Genomic DNA, 14,753 nt, shown 5'->3' on the forward strand with positions numbered 1-14,753 from the left:
AATGACATTCTCCAGGAGCATCCATGTTGCTGCAAATGGTGTTATGTTGTCGGTTTTATGGCTGAATATATTCCATTGTATAAATATACCACTTCTTCTTTATCCAGTCATCCGTTGATGGACATTTAGGCTGTCTCCATGTCTTGGCTATTGTAAATAGTGCTGCTCTGAACATTGGGGTGCAGGTGTCTTTTTGAAGTAGGGTTCCTTCTGGATATATGCCCAGGAGTGGGATTCCTGGGTCATATGGTAAGTCTATTCCTAGTCTTTTGAGGAATCTCCATACTGTTTTCCACAGTGGCTGCACCAAACTGCATTCGCACCAGCAGTGTAGGAGGGTTCCCCTTTCTCCACAGCCTCTCCAGCACTTGGCATTTCTTACGCCTTCATTTCTCATCTATCGGTACTGAATGGTGCTTGATGTGACTTAATGAGTTAATACAAGTATTAAACATAGTTCCTGGCACATAGTTGGTACCATTTAAATGTTAGCCATTATTAGTATAACCATGTTGAAGCTCACAACCGGTATATAAAAAGTCTTGGTTTAAATCTTACGGTTACCAGGGAAAGGGGATGGGAAGGTATAAATTTGGGAGTTTGAGATTTGCAAATGTTAACCACTATATATAAAAATAGATAAAAAATAAATTTCTTCTGTATAGCACAAGGAACCATATTCAATATCTTGTAATAACCTTTAATGAAAATGAATATATATATATACACACACATATATATATATGCGTGACTGGGACATTATGCTGTATACTAGAAACTGACACATTGTAACTGATTTATACTTCAATAAAAATAAAATGTTACTAAAAAAATTTTTTAATAAAAAGAATAAAAGTGGTTAAGTGGGGGAAAAAATCTGGGTTTATATATATCTTCTTCTTTAGATATGAGCTTCTGGAGGATAAGGATCACTAATTCAACAGATTTACTGAGATGTACTGTATACCACGAGCTGGACCAGATATCAGGGTTAAAATGGTGAACAAGACCATGTCTTAGTCATTCCTGTACATGTATCAATCCACACAGTACCTAGAAAAAAATCAGACGCTCAAAAATTTTCCTAAATCAATAAGTAGCTGAAAATATAGAAAAAAATAATGCTGAAAGGATGAATTATGCCCCTACAAGAGTATTGGTGGGGGGAAATGTAAAACCCTATATATATGTACTGTGACCTGTTTGTCAAAAATTAAGTCTAGTTTGCAACTAACTGCAAAATGTTTTTAAAGCACTGTAGAAAACCTGAAGCTCTCTGTGTATAATGCAGATAGTTATAATTAAAATAACTAAATTGTGAAACTAACATGAATGGATCCATAAGGTATGTTAGGTATAACTCCTAGGAGCGTTGTATTCCTATTTGCTTCATCAATAAATTGCCTTATTTAATTCTATTAAGGGGGAAATAAGATTGGGAATAAGATAGGGAGTGTTTGTGCTAGTTTTTAAAACAACAAAATCCAAAATCATTAAGTGACATAAATTTGTCAGTAAGTGGCACTATATGTGTGATTCAAACCAAAATTGGCTAACAAGTGGCAAACATGTGATTCAAACCTTGTACTTTTTGTCATGCTACAAAAACTTCCTCATGGTACAAACTTAAAGAATTGTTTGTTTAAGGATCAAAATTAATGAGGTTACATATCCATAGAAGAAACCTGACTTGGAATTTTTCATCTCTCACTCCCAATTAGCTGTGTCTAACTTGTTTAATTGTGCGTAACTTTTAAAAAGCTTAACGTGTAAAACATTTTAACTCTGATATTAAGATCTCAGAAACTTGAGTTCAGTTAACTTATAAGTTAATTTTTTTTTAATTACGTTCGGTGCTGGAACAAAATCTGAGTAAGACAAGAGGAGGAAAGCAAAGCACTTAACTGTGAGAAGATTGACTGAAGCCTTTCACGAGAACGGAGTAAAAACTGTGAATTTATGTTAGCTTTTAAAATTCATTAAATTAATGAAGATGGGAGGAAGTACTCAGCTTCAACGGGTAATAGGATATTTCCACGGAACAATTTTTTTATTCAGTATCATAATAGGTGCAGGAATATTTGTTGCTCCTAAAGGGGTGCTAAAGTACTCTTCGCTCAACGTGGGGGTCTCCCTAAGCATTTGGGCGGCTTGCGCCGTAGTGTCTACGATGGCTGCTCTGAGTCACGCCGAGCTGGGGACCACCTTCCCTCGGAGTGGAGCACAGTATTATTTCCTCAAGAGATCTCTTGGACCTTTCATTGCTTTCTTCTATCTCTGGATCAATCTGTTTAGTACCCCAGCAGGAATTGCTGCCCGTGGCTTGTTACTAGCAGGGTATATCACCCAGCCTTTCTATCCCGGATGCTTTGTTCCCGAGATGCCGAAGAAATGTTTAGCGCTGGCCATTTTATGGTGCTTGGGAATTCTGAATGCTCGAGGAGTGAAGGAAGTGACTTGGTTTCAGACTGTCAGTACGGTTGTGAAAATGACAGTTCTCTGCTTCGTATCCGTAACTGGACTCGTGTTGGTGGTGAGAGGAAGAAAGGAGAACCTTGACAGGTTTGAGAAAGCTTTCGACGGTGAAGTTCCAAATGCCTCGCAGATTGCAGAAGCCTTCTTACAAGGACTGTATGCATATTCTGGCTGGGGAGTCCTTGTTCGAATAGCAGGTAAAGTTATTATCCTTTAATTATAAAAAATACCAAGAGGCTATAAAAATATAGTGGTTAATTTAAACAGCTTAATTCTAAGAAAGAAATAGTACATTGTTTTGCTATAATGTGTCTCTCTGTTGCTTTCATCAGATGGATAGAAATGCATTAAACTCTCTACAAATGTGGCTTTCCAACTTGGGAAAGCAAAATATTTTCCAGGTGTTTACAAATTAAAACAAGTAAACATAAAATTGACATGGCTTAAGGACTCCACAGCAATTGCATTTTTTTTAAGTGAACAAATATTTTAATAGTCTACAATTCCTAATTATAACAGACCCTGACCAGAGAAAAAATTTGAAATCCAGGAAATATAAATTAAAATAAAGATTATCTGTAACCAATTACTTTGTATATACACACATGTGGGGATCACACTGCTCATTTACTCTTTTTAACTTTATTTTACTTAAAGTATATAGTGAGAATTCATAAATATTATTAAATATAAATGTTTTTTCATGAATACACAGTATTCTATCTTATGAAATTTGACCATTTTCCAAACATTTTTTCACTGTTGGATCCCAGGATTGTTCCCAGTTTTTCACTTTAAAATTTTATACTTATTGTTCCAATAAGCATCCTTTTATGTGGATTTTTGTGGGTTTCTCATTGCTTTATTAGAAAAAAATTTTTGAAGTAAACTTACAAAGTGAAACAAATATTTAGAAATGTCTTGAGAAATATTGCCAAATTGTCTTGCAGAAAGGCTCTACAAATATATCTACCAGTGTGAATTAAAGTGACTACTCTTGGCATTATCATACCTTTTTACATTCTTTAGATTTGTGGAAATCAAGTTTCAGTGTTAGAACTCACTTTTTCTTCAATTTCTAATGGGAGGGGAGAGTTTTGCAAATGTTCATGACCATTTACATTTCTTCTTTGTAAGACATGTAAATATTTTTCCCAGTTTGTTGGATTTTACAATTTTTCTTCATAAGATTTTTAAGACTAGGATTTTAATACCTATAGTATCAAACTATCAATCTTCTAATTTTTCATTGTTTTCATACTTGAGAAGTCTTTCCCAATCTCAAGATTTAGATAAATATGTGTCTGTGCTGCTTTCTCTAAATCTGTATTGTCTTACTTTATATTTTACTTTTTAATACACATGAATTATTTTGAAGGAGTTGCATAGTGTGAGTTAATAATATAGTTTTCTATTTTCCAAACAGTTAAACACCTATGTCAGTTTCAGTGTTGGCAATATACACTCAAGTTTAATCCAAGGTTTAACTAGTGTAGAGACTTAATCCGAGGAGTAAAAATAGCAGGAGAGTCTATCCTAAAGTCCTGGGATGTTGTGACCAGTTAAGCTGTTCCACATCTTCATTAACACCCAGTTATAGTTCTACAGTGTTGGCCGTAAGGGAAAGGAAGATTTGTTCCAGCCCTCCTGACCTAGAACCCAGGTTTTCTGAGTTGCTTTCTTATCCAAGAGGCTCATGTTGAGTATAACAGATATATAACTTTGAAACCCAGAAATTAGCACAATGCTGTTGCTTCTACAATCAATAGTTTACCAAAGACATAGTAAATAAACATTCAACAAAAACGAACTCTTGCTGCATGCAGTCATTTCTTTTTCTTAATACATGTTAACATTGAAACCACTTTCAAAGGTTATATAATTCATCATTTTTTAATGAGTGGCTTTTTTTTTTTTTTCCAGGAGAGCTGAAAAACCCTAGTGAGACTATCCCCAAATGTGTGATTACTGCACTTACCCTTGTGGCACTGATCTACTTACTGGTTAATGTTTCCTACATAGCAGTCCTGACTCCAAGGGAAATCATATCCTCAGGTATGGTGACACAGAAACAGAGGAAAGATACTCCCTGTTTCATTTCCCTGAATAAAGGGAGTTTCTAATATACGGTGAATCCTTTTGCATACTTTAAGAGAATTATGCTAAATTGGCTCATGTCTGGGTTATTGATTGACTGATTTAGAGAGAAAAGTTTAAAAGGTCAAGCAATATCAATAATATTCAACGAGATTATGCTAAACACCACAATAGGACAGAGATTGTCACACTAGATAAAGTCATCAATCCAACTATATGCTGCCTAAATGAGACACACTTTAGAGTCAAAACCACAACTAAATATAAGTAAAAGGATGGAAAAAGACATACATGCAAACAGTAACTGAGAAAGCTAGAACAGTGACATTAATAAGAGACAAATAACTTTAAGACAAAAAAAAAAGGTACTAGAGACAAAGAAAGGCATTTCATAATGATAAAAGGGCCAAAGGACAAAAAAGATATAACAATTATAAATGTATACACACCTAATAACATAGCCCCCAAATACATGAAGTCATATTAATGTAACTGAAAAGAGAAACAGACAATTCAACTACCATAGTTGCAAATGTCAATATATTGCTCAATAACAAGATAGAAAATATAGACCAACATAGAAGATCTGAGCAGCACAATCAATCAAACTGATCTAATTGTCATTTACAGAGCACTCCCCCAAACCTAAGCAGAATATACATTTATTTCAGGCATTTATGGGACATTCTCTAGGATGATGCTTGGATATAAAACAAGTCTTAAGAAAAAATTGAGATTTATGTCATCGAAAATATTTCCTTCACCAGCAATAGAAACAAAACAACAATCAACAACAGAATGTAATTTGGGAGATCCTACATATTTGGAAATTAAACAACACACTTCTAAATAACCCAGAGGTCAAAGAAGAGATCACAAGACTCTCAACAAATATAAAGAATCTGAGATACAACCCTAATTGTAAGCTTACAAGTTAGCCTGGCACAGTTTCATGGATGCTGGCAATGGAGACAAAGACAATTTATTTTTCATAAAAATATCAGTAGCTAAAATATCATTTTTATGCTGATTCCCCAAACCTCAATTCCCACAAGACAAAGCAAAAAAACCCAGGTGATACTTCCACATGAGTAGAAGATCACCAACCTCGGGGAATTCAGATCTTTTACAGTATCTTTTATAAGACTTCCTTCAGGACGAGGGTCCCAGGAATGGCTCTGAAAGACAAAAGATCAGTATTGTCTTCTCATTCTTGTATTTCCCAGAGTCTAAATGTTCCCTCTTGGGGACCCACAATTTCCACTATAAGACGACTTAGCAAACAGTGTACTCAACAAAGTGGTAATTATCCTTATAATCTAGGACCACAACAATACAACAAGAGAATCCAGGTACATGAATCAAAATTAATTTTGAATCCTCTTGGCTTCCTTTTGGCAAGAGGCTATACCAACCAGGTGAGATTGAGGTTGCTGTGTGAGGAAAAGAAGAAACAAAACCCAGCAGTGACCAGGAAAGCCTCCTGAGTTTCCAAAATAGGTCCATATAACTTCTTATCCTATTTTCCCTAATCATCACCCCAGAAGCAGCCAAGAGTGGATGATCACTTTCTAGGGATGGTTATATTCAGTGACCAGACTACCTGACCAAGTTGTATGGACCAGATGAATGCGAGGGAGGCAAAGTCAGAAATATTTTTGTGTTCGTTTTTGAGGAAGCCATACAAACACTGAACAATATCAGATGTCTTCAAATGGTAGATAGGAAAGATACATTGAAGATTGATGGGGTTTTGTGATAAAAGATACACAACCCCTCAGGGTCTACTCTTTACCCTTCTAGAAAAAAAAAAAAGGGTACACAATTGCCAGATTTTGAAACACATAACACAGATTAGTTTCAAAGGCCACAGTTGTGTGGCCAGAGTGGGCTGATCAAATTGGAACAGCCAATTTGATCTGAAGAAGGGCCACTCCCAGGAGAGAGTCAAAGGTGCCATGTGGTCTGTCTGCCAGGAGTGAGCAGGGACAACATCTTGTGCAAGTGGCCTCCCTCACTGTGAACAAATGGTCAAATCTTGGCAGAAGTCACAGTGTGGCATTCGGTGTTAGCCTCTGTAGCAAAAATATGGAGTCCTTTTCCTTATGTCCAGTATGTGATGGTAAATGTGTTGCCACGTCTAGAAAGATGATGAATTCAGACATCAATCGTGGCAATCTGGATAGCGTAATAGCAATCAATAGTTTGCTTCCAGTTACTCCCAACAGGGAAGGGGCTCAGTGGACAGAACTTAAGGCTATCTTCCTAACCATGGCCAACTTGCCCTCTGATGAACTTTGCTTTATTTTTAATGACTTGAACTATTGCCACTGGCCTGGGTGTTTGGTCTGTCACTTGGAAAACTACAGACTGGGGTCATAAACAGTGGAAACAAATCACAGCTCCTGACTGAACAATCTGATGATTGGTTACCCATTACTGAGCAGAATGTCTGTTTTCCACTCTGTGTAGCTGGTGCTGAGGCTAACAGCTGTAGCCACCTACTGGGCACCACAGGGCTTGGCTTAGCTAAACCGTCAGTGGACCACACCCAGACATTTACAGGAACCCTTGTGAACAGAGGGCCCCACTGAGCCAGCAGCTCCGCTTCAGTCAGCAGACTGGGATATAGCTCACACTTTTTCATGCGAAACCAAGACACCACTGGGCCAGGCCAGCTGTGCTCCTGAATATGCCATCCCCACTGGGTAGGAGAGGCCTGCTGGGCTCTGTACACCTTGTTAATAATTAAGTCCAATTTAATCGAGTTAATATTTTTCTCTAAAGGGTTACACCTGGTACTTGTGTCATGAAGGAAACAAGTCAAAAACCTCCAGGGCCACCTCCAGCTATAAAGTGCCTCTCTTCACCAGGGGATACAATAGGAAAAATCATCAATCACATAGACTTATAGGCCAAAGGAGTAATTATCTCTGTGAATCCCCAGAGGTAGACAGTGTGCCACAGCTTGCTGGGCAGCTTTCAATATAGCCTGTCGATTTGTTCCTCTACTCAAAGGATATCAATCTGTGAATTAGCTGATACAGAAGACCAAGTAGAATGCCCAAGTGAGACACATACTATCTACAACATACAAAGAATCCATAAGGTGCTGGATCTCCTTTTAGTAGTAGGGGACCAGAGACAATTTTTATTCTTGACCGCCAGAGGGACAAAGTTTTGTGATTTTACCTACACATGTTCCCAAGAAACCCTACTTGGCAAGCAGGATCCTAAATTTTGTTGGGGTTCATCCTGTTGGTAGAGGTATAATAAAACCAACTCAGGTCTGTTTAGACTGCGGATTCTGACTTGCCAGCCAACTGTACATGAACGTTACAGAGTAAACTTTGGATATCAGAGGGCAGAGCACTCTTGCAAAATTCTGAACACCACTGGTGGCAAATAGCAGGGGAGTTTAGGAATCCTAGGGGAATACTGGGAAAGTATATTGAAGGTCTTGCCACGATTTGTCTTGGTCTTTAGGAGCAAGTGGGGTAGAAAAGAAGTGTTGGCAATGTTTTAGACAGAATACCAATGACATCAGTCGATACAGTGGTTTCCATTACAGTCACAAGTTCTGGAACAACCAGGACTACAACTGACCAGTTCAATCAGGAGCAACAATTAATCACTTGCTAATAATCCACTATAAAGCTCCAGCTTCCAGTAGTTCTTGTCACTGGCCATACAGTAATAGTTATATTGAAATGTTGCATCTTTTACTCACCCTGCTGCCTTTAAGTTTTCAATCAGGTTTGTTGTGTCTCTCCTACTGAGATATTATATTGTTTTGTTGAACCACACAAGGAAGGAGGAGAAAAGGGGTTCAGAAGGAACCTACATGTCCCACTAGCACTCTCTACATGCATCTCTACCTGAACAGGAGAATCACCTCTGGACTTTTTGATCATTCATAGTCCAAGCATCTAAAGTATCAATACCAATACTATATTCAACAGTGGAAGTCATGAAAATATACTGCTTTGAATTGGCCCAAAGGGCTTTATTCACAAAGGAGCATCTGTGGATAGAGGGCTTCCCTTCTGTGCTATGAATTCTACCCAATTCCCCTTTATTGAATCTAGCCCTCAGTCCACAGCACAGGGTTTGCTGATAACTTGGGAACCTGTATCCAAAAGCCTCCATAAAGTTTCCCAGCATACTTGGATGGGTATAGCCTTTAGGTCAGGGAGACCTCAATCAGACCCCTAATTACCTTTCTCCTGAAGACACCTGAAGTTGAGGAGGAAAAGGGTGGAAGGGAAGGCCATGGGAAAAGAGAGAGTAGCTGTGTGCCCCTAAGATACATTGTTTTAAGTCTTAAATTAACAAAACTGGCCTCCAGAAGAAATAGAGTATCTGAATAGATCTATATTAAGAAAACAAATTGAATGAATAATTTAAAAATCTTCCCACAAATCAAATCCCAGGCTCCAGTAGCTTCACTGACGAATTGTATCAAACATTGAGGAAAGAAATAATGTCACTCCTAAACAAACTCTTTCACAAAATAGAAGAAAAGGGAACACTTCCCAAGGTGTTTCACGAAACCTGTATTTCTGTGATACCAAAGCCAGAATAATTCTTTTCACAAAGAAAGAAAGTTACATACAAATGTTACATACAACATGTATTGCTCTATGCACTACAATGCAACAGTTCTTAAAAATATTGGTAAATTGAGTCCAGCAACATACAAAAAGGATTATACACCATGAACAAGTGAGGTTTATCACTGGTTGGCTTAACATCCCAAAATCAATTAATGTTTTGCTGTATTAACACAACAGACCAAAATCACATTATAATAGTAAGAGATTCATAAAAAGCATTTGACAAAATCCAACACTCATTCATGATTTTTAGAAAACTTAAAAAAAAAAAACAGGGATAGAAGGGATCCTCCTCATTTTGATAAAGGGCGACTTCAGCCTACTGCACCAGTCCTTTGTCTTTGCTACAATTACCATTTAATATTTGTTAAGTTGGTTGATTAAAAATACTATGTCAGTTATATAATTAGTGGCTTCTCTAATTGTTTTTTTACAGATGCTGTTGCGATCACCTGGATGGATAGAGTAATCCCTTCCATGCAATGGGCCATTTCAATTGGTGTTTCTTCCTCAATAGTTAGCTCCCTTAACTGTACCGTATTTTCAACATCAAGGTTGTGGTATATGGCAAGCCAACAGGGCCAGCTACCTTTGATCTTCTCAACTCTCAATATCCAGTCCTGTCCAATTGTAGCTGTGATTCAGATGCTCATCTTTGCCTCCATTTTAATTATACCCTCAGACTTAATCCTTTTAATAAACTACGTGGGGTTCACAGACTGGATTCAACTTGGTCTAATGATGACAGGCTTGCTTAAACTGAGATACCAGGAGCCCCACCTATCCAGACCTTATAAGGTAAATCAAACCCCAAAAATTAAAAAAATTCCCTTCATCTTTCTAAGACGCATTATGTACTTTTAGTACTTTTTTTCTCATATCTGCACATAAAATCTTTCTAGCCCATGGTCAGACCATTTTAGGAATACCCAATCTAGAGAACAGATTTTATACTTTCTGGCTCATGAGAGTCTTAGACCATTTTCAATTTGAAATCTCAGGAGAGAAAGCACTGGACTGGTCCTTGTTAGAAAAAGCAGAGGACCCTTAGGCTTTTTTATATTATAATACAACTAGTGAAATTTGAGTCAAAAGGGACTGTACATGGGGTGTATGATGTTTTTGTACTAGGTCTCAGTGGAAGTGATTGACCAATGTCCAGGGCCAGTGATTCCGTGAGTGCCCTCTGAATGATACTACTTTAGATGACGTTGTAGGCTTGCCCAGGATTTTTCAAGCTTCTCACCTCAAATGTCTATCAGTGTATAAGGCTCCAGCTTTAATGGCCAATGTAAAAGAGCTACACTCTAGACATTTGTGAGGAGTGCAATCACAAACTCATTCATCTCTCAGAAGCTTAGCTCAGAGGCAGGACATCTATGGGAGACGGACAGAGGGATCAGCATTCTGCCTGTTCCTCAAGCTACCGAAAACTTTCTCTATGTGAACTACATCTGAAATGCTTCACATAAGCTGTTGGAAGATTTTTTTTTATTCTAATTGTCTACTGTAGCCCATTCATCTATATTGCAGATTTACCCAAACCACCTCTGGCAACTCATCCCTGTATGTACTGCAAGGAGATTGATATATTTTTATGTTGTACAACTGTCTCTCTATGTAGACTCATTGAAGAGTATTCTTTCTAATATTTGTATCAGAAATACTTGTGTTTCTAGGCAGATTATTTAGTTTTCTTTACAAATACTCAGGCTTTGTAAGACCATGCTTCCCCTCAGGCTAGAAAGTTTTAAGCTGACTTAGTGGTTAGTCATTAACTTGTAAATGCATGATTGCTATACAGCATTTTTTATTGTTAGGCCTATGTGTTTTTTTAATGTGTTTTTTAATTGTTTAACAAGCAATCTTTGCTCTATCAATGAACCATATTCTAAAAGCATTCAAGGGCCCCCTTTTACAATGTACCTTACATGTAAGGGAAAAGGAGTAACAGAATTCCCACAGCTATACCTCAGCAGTACACAAAGATAGAGGGTAAGCTAGAAAGTTAAAAAAAAGAAAACCAACACAGTTTAGAGCTAAGATTTTCAAACTCTCCTGTGAAAAAGAATAACTTTGAAATGTCTTTCATAAATTCAGACTCCTGGACATCATCCCTGGCAACTCTAATTCTTAGTTTGAGGACCAGAAATCCATATTTCAAAATAGAAAAAAAAAAGGGAAAGATAATGATAATCTTGCATCTGAGCCATTTAATGATTCAATAACTACGTGCTAAGCAGCTGCTATGAAGGGTGGAAGGCACGATGTGTAGATAAGTTGGCCGTTAATAACGCCATCAACAACTTCATAGTCTAACAGGGAAGAGAAGATAGTTACATGAGATGCAGTAATAGGCAATAATGAGCAGCATTTAACTGAGGATTCATTGTCCGCAGGTACTGTGCTTTCATTACATATTTAACTGTATGTGCTTGTTTATTCTTTAATCGTCCAAATTACTTTGAAAGATACATTCTTAAGGCCCATTTTTAAAAATTCTTTTTTAAGGGGGAGGTAATTAGATTTTTATTTATTTATTTTAATGGAGCTACTGGGGATTGAACCCAGGACCTCATGCACACTAGGCACATGCGTATACCCCTGAGCTGTACCCTCCTTCCTTCAAGGCCCATTTTAAGGGAAAAGTGAGGATAAGAGAAAGTGAATCCAAACTCTGTGGTCCTTCTATGCTAAAAATGTGCCAAAATGAATTATATATGGGTAATATATTAGGTTATAAATGGATACTATATTAGGTTAAGGTGCAGAAAACATTCATTTTGACATTGCTTGAGATAGAAAAGACAGAAAAATTGGGGGTGAAAAAATGCTTTATGGTAACAGTATGGAATGTTTCATAATGTCTTCATTCAAGAGACCTGAATGGGCAAGTAGCATGGACTGATGAAAAACTCAGCGAGTTTCAGCAAAAGAATAAAATTACTAAGTAAAAGCCTTCAGTTCTGCTATTTCACACCCCAAAGAGACTACCAGTAGATTATTTTCTCTTATATAAACCTCAGGAAGACCTGTTAAAAATTTCTTATCAATGAAACCAACTTCCTCCCTGTTAAACAAATGTTTGTAGACAAAATGTTTTACATTATTGTTTATAATAACCTCCAAGTCCACTCTAATACAAATTTATGCTTGTTCTCAGGTACGTTTGCCATTTGTATTCGGAACCATAGCCGTGTCTTTGTTCTTGGTTTTGACACCAGTTATCAAGTCTCCTCAGATGCACCATATCTACGTTCTTCTGTTTATCCTCAGTGGACTTTTGTTTTATTTGCCTTTTGTTCACTTCAATTTGGGTTCTACATATTTCAACAAGATAACTTGCTTTTTACAGTTACTATTAAATGTTTCACCTGCTGATGACACTGATGAATATATTTCAACAGAAGAAACTCTACAGAAAAACCCACCTGAAACTCCAGCAAAAAAAGAATAAGTTATGCATATTGGATGAATGACTGATTTATTAAAAGCATCTTTCTTTTTCAACCAGAGGAATACTCCTTATATGTGTATACGTGTGCTGCGCATGTAGAACACAACCAGCACAAGACGCTTAATGCCCGGAACTTTCACATCTTAACTCTCCTTGTTTGTAACTGAAGCCTTTTACTTCCCCCCAATAAAGCGTGCTGATCCCAGTCCTCCGAGGCTGGAGTAGATGTCCCGTTTTTGTGCATTGATGCTTCTGAGCTTATTATGTCACAGTTCACACTTGTTTTTACTTGTCAGTTAACTTTTTTCCCTAAAGACAGTGAGCTCCTCTAAGGAAGAGATTGTTCCTTATTCTTTTTTTTTCATTAAAAAAAATTTCATTCACTTAAATTTGTATACACACCCCCAAGACAAGTGTGTAGATAAGAACAGACATCTTAAAAAATAATGTCTGATGGATGGATGAGGGAATAAGTAAATGAACAGCAGCTGTTCATCTCCCTTGATACTTTGCCTCAGTTTGGGTTCTTTGCAACACCTCAGAAATATCCCATCATTGATTGCAGCTCTGTGTTTTGGTGTGACTGAGGCTGGAATGCTTTATAGAGATAGCACCAAAGGACAGCCTGCACGATCTCTTACCAATTATCTATCCTCTTTCACACCTTAACTGACTTCTCTGAAACTGCTTCTGTCAATATGCCCTTAACAGGGTCAACATAAATGTCCCCATATTCAACACACTGGATACTGATGACTGGACATCACTATTCCAAACATAATTGCAAACCACTTTTAGTGATAGCTTTGAAAGGATTCAAGCAAGATGAAAATTAAATCCTAGAGAAGGCAAAAAGGTACCAGAGAACCTAGGCTAAGACAAAAACTTTTGAAGACAAAATTGGGTCTAGCATATATATTTGGACTAGCTTACTACAGGAAAAAACACATGTAGGCTTGTAATGACCTAGTAAATGATTAATAAATCAGAGCCCATATCTTCCTTTCAAATGTTGTCTCAGTGAGGTTTTGGACAAAATGTGTCTGGCAAAGAAATTCACAAATAGCAGGTTTCTGAAGGGCAGATAGCCTATATTCTGTTTGGAAGTTGATTCAAATGCTCTACAATGCAGGCCTTTGAGTTAAATTTTGATGTTTTATATAATGATAAATAAGGAGTCTGCTGAGATTTACAAATGTTAGCCACTATATATAAAAATAGATTTTAAAAAGTTTCTGCTGTATAGTACAGGGAACTATGCTTATTATAATAACCTTCAATGAAAAAATATGAAAATGAATATATGTATGTGTTTGCATGACAGGGACATTGTGCTGTACACCAGAAATTGGTACATTGTAACTGACGGTACTTCAATTTAAAAATAAGGACTCTGGTTTGTAGAACACGAGTCAAAGGAAAACACGACATCTAACACTTTCTGCAGACGCAAAATACCTTACAGGCACAAGGCTGGCCGACTACAGATGGTCTTGTAGATTCTGGACATCCCAGGAAGATAAATCTGGCTGTGCATGGGACAGATGGGACTGGATACACCAAGCGTGTCACTCTAGGAGAGAGACCTGATAGCCCGCCACCTCACACTTCTACAGAGCGGTTGGGAAAGGGTAAGGGTCATCTGACTGTAGAAAGACTCTAAGCTTGGCAGCTGGTGTCAACGCAGCAGGCACAAGCAAGTACAAACTAGTCCCAAACACAAACTAGTTTATTACTCCATGGTTCCTCGTCACCCTCAGGTCTCACTGGCTTATTAAAAAGAAAAGGAGATGTTTAGGGTTTATATGGAATAAGATGTTCAAAAGAGGCATTGTCCCTTTCAATTTCCCTTTAAACTGCCTTTAAGGAGGCACTTTCCAGGTTTCTGATACATCCTCTGCTGATCAAAGTCTCTCATTCCACCCACAAAGAGCCAGCCCATCCTTTCCGTGGGGTAGTATCCAGTAATCCTCAATCAAGACAACTGAAAGCCCCCAGCCAAAGGGTAGGTATGGAAACAACATCAAAATAGTAATCATGACCCAAATCTCTCAGCCATCGGTAACATTCATAGTCCCACAGCACAAAAGAGAAATTCATTTACTGTG

General features: G+C 37.5%; 1 protein-coding gene and 1 long non-coding RNA gene across 3 annotated transcripts in view; one reads left to right on the top strand and one right to left on the bottom strand.

Moving 5' to 3' along the window:
* LOC123615897 (uncharacterized) overlaps positions 1 to 14,753 on the bottom strand; it is a 132,834-nt gene that overhangs the window by 105,975 nt on the left and 12,106 nt on the right. The gene's annotated exons all lie outside the window — the stretch shown is intronic.
* Positions 1,872 to 12,871, top strand: LOC105066483 (solute carrier family 7 member 13). 2 transcript variants are annotated; one of them, XM_010951840.3, is made up of 4 exons: positions 1,872 to 2,672; positions 4,399 to 4,530; positions 9,625 to 9,986; positions 12,352 to 12,871. In XM_010951840.3, exons 1-4 carry the CDS (start codon positions 1,988 to 1,990, stop codon positions 12,643 to 12,645), a joined length of 1,473 nt encoding a protein of 490 aa, XP_010950142.3. In that variant the 5' UTR covers positions 1,872 to 1,987; the 3' UTR covers positions 12,646 to 12,871. The 2 variants fall into 2 exon arrangements, with proteins under 2 accessions (XP_010950142.3, XP_074211011.1); XM_074354910.1 differs by having other exon boundaries at positions 9,871 to 9,986.

The sequence above is a fragment of the Camelus bactrianus genome, chromosome 29, assembly GCF_048773025.1.
Source record: "Camelus bactrianus isolate YW-2024 breed Bactrian camel chromosome 29, ASM4877302v1, whole genome shotgun sequence".
Lineage (NCBI taxonomy): Eukaryota > Metazoa > Chordata > Mammalia > Artiodactyla > Camelidae > Camelus > Camelus bactrianus.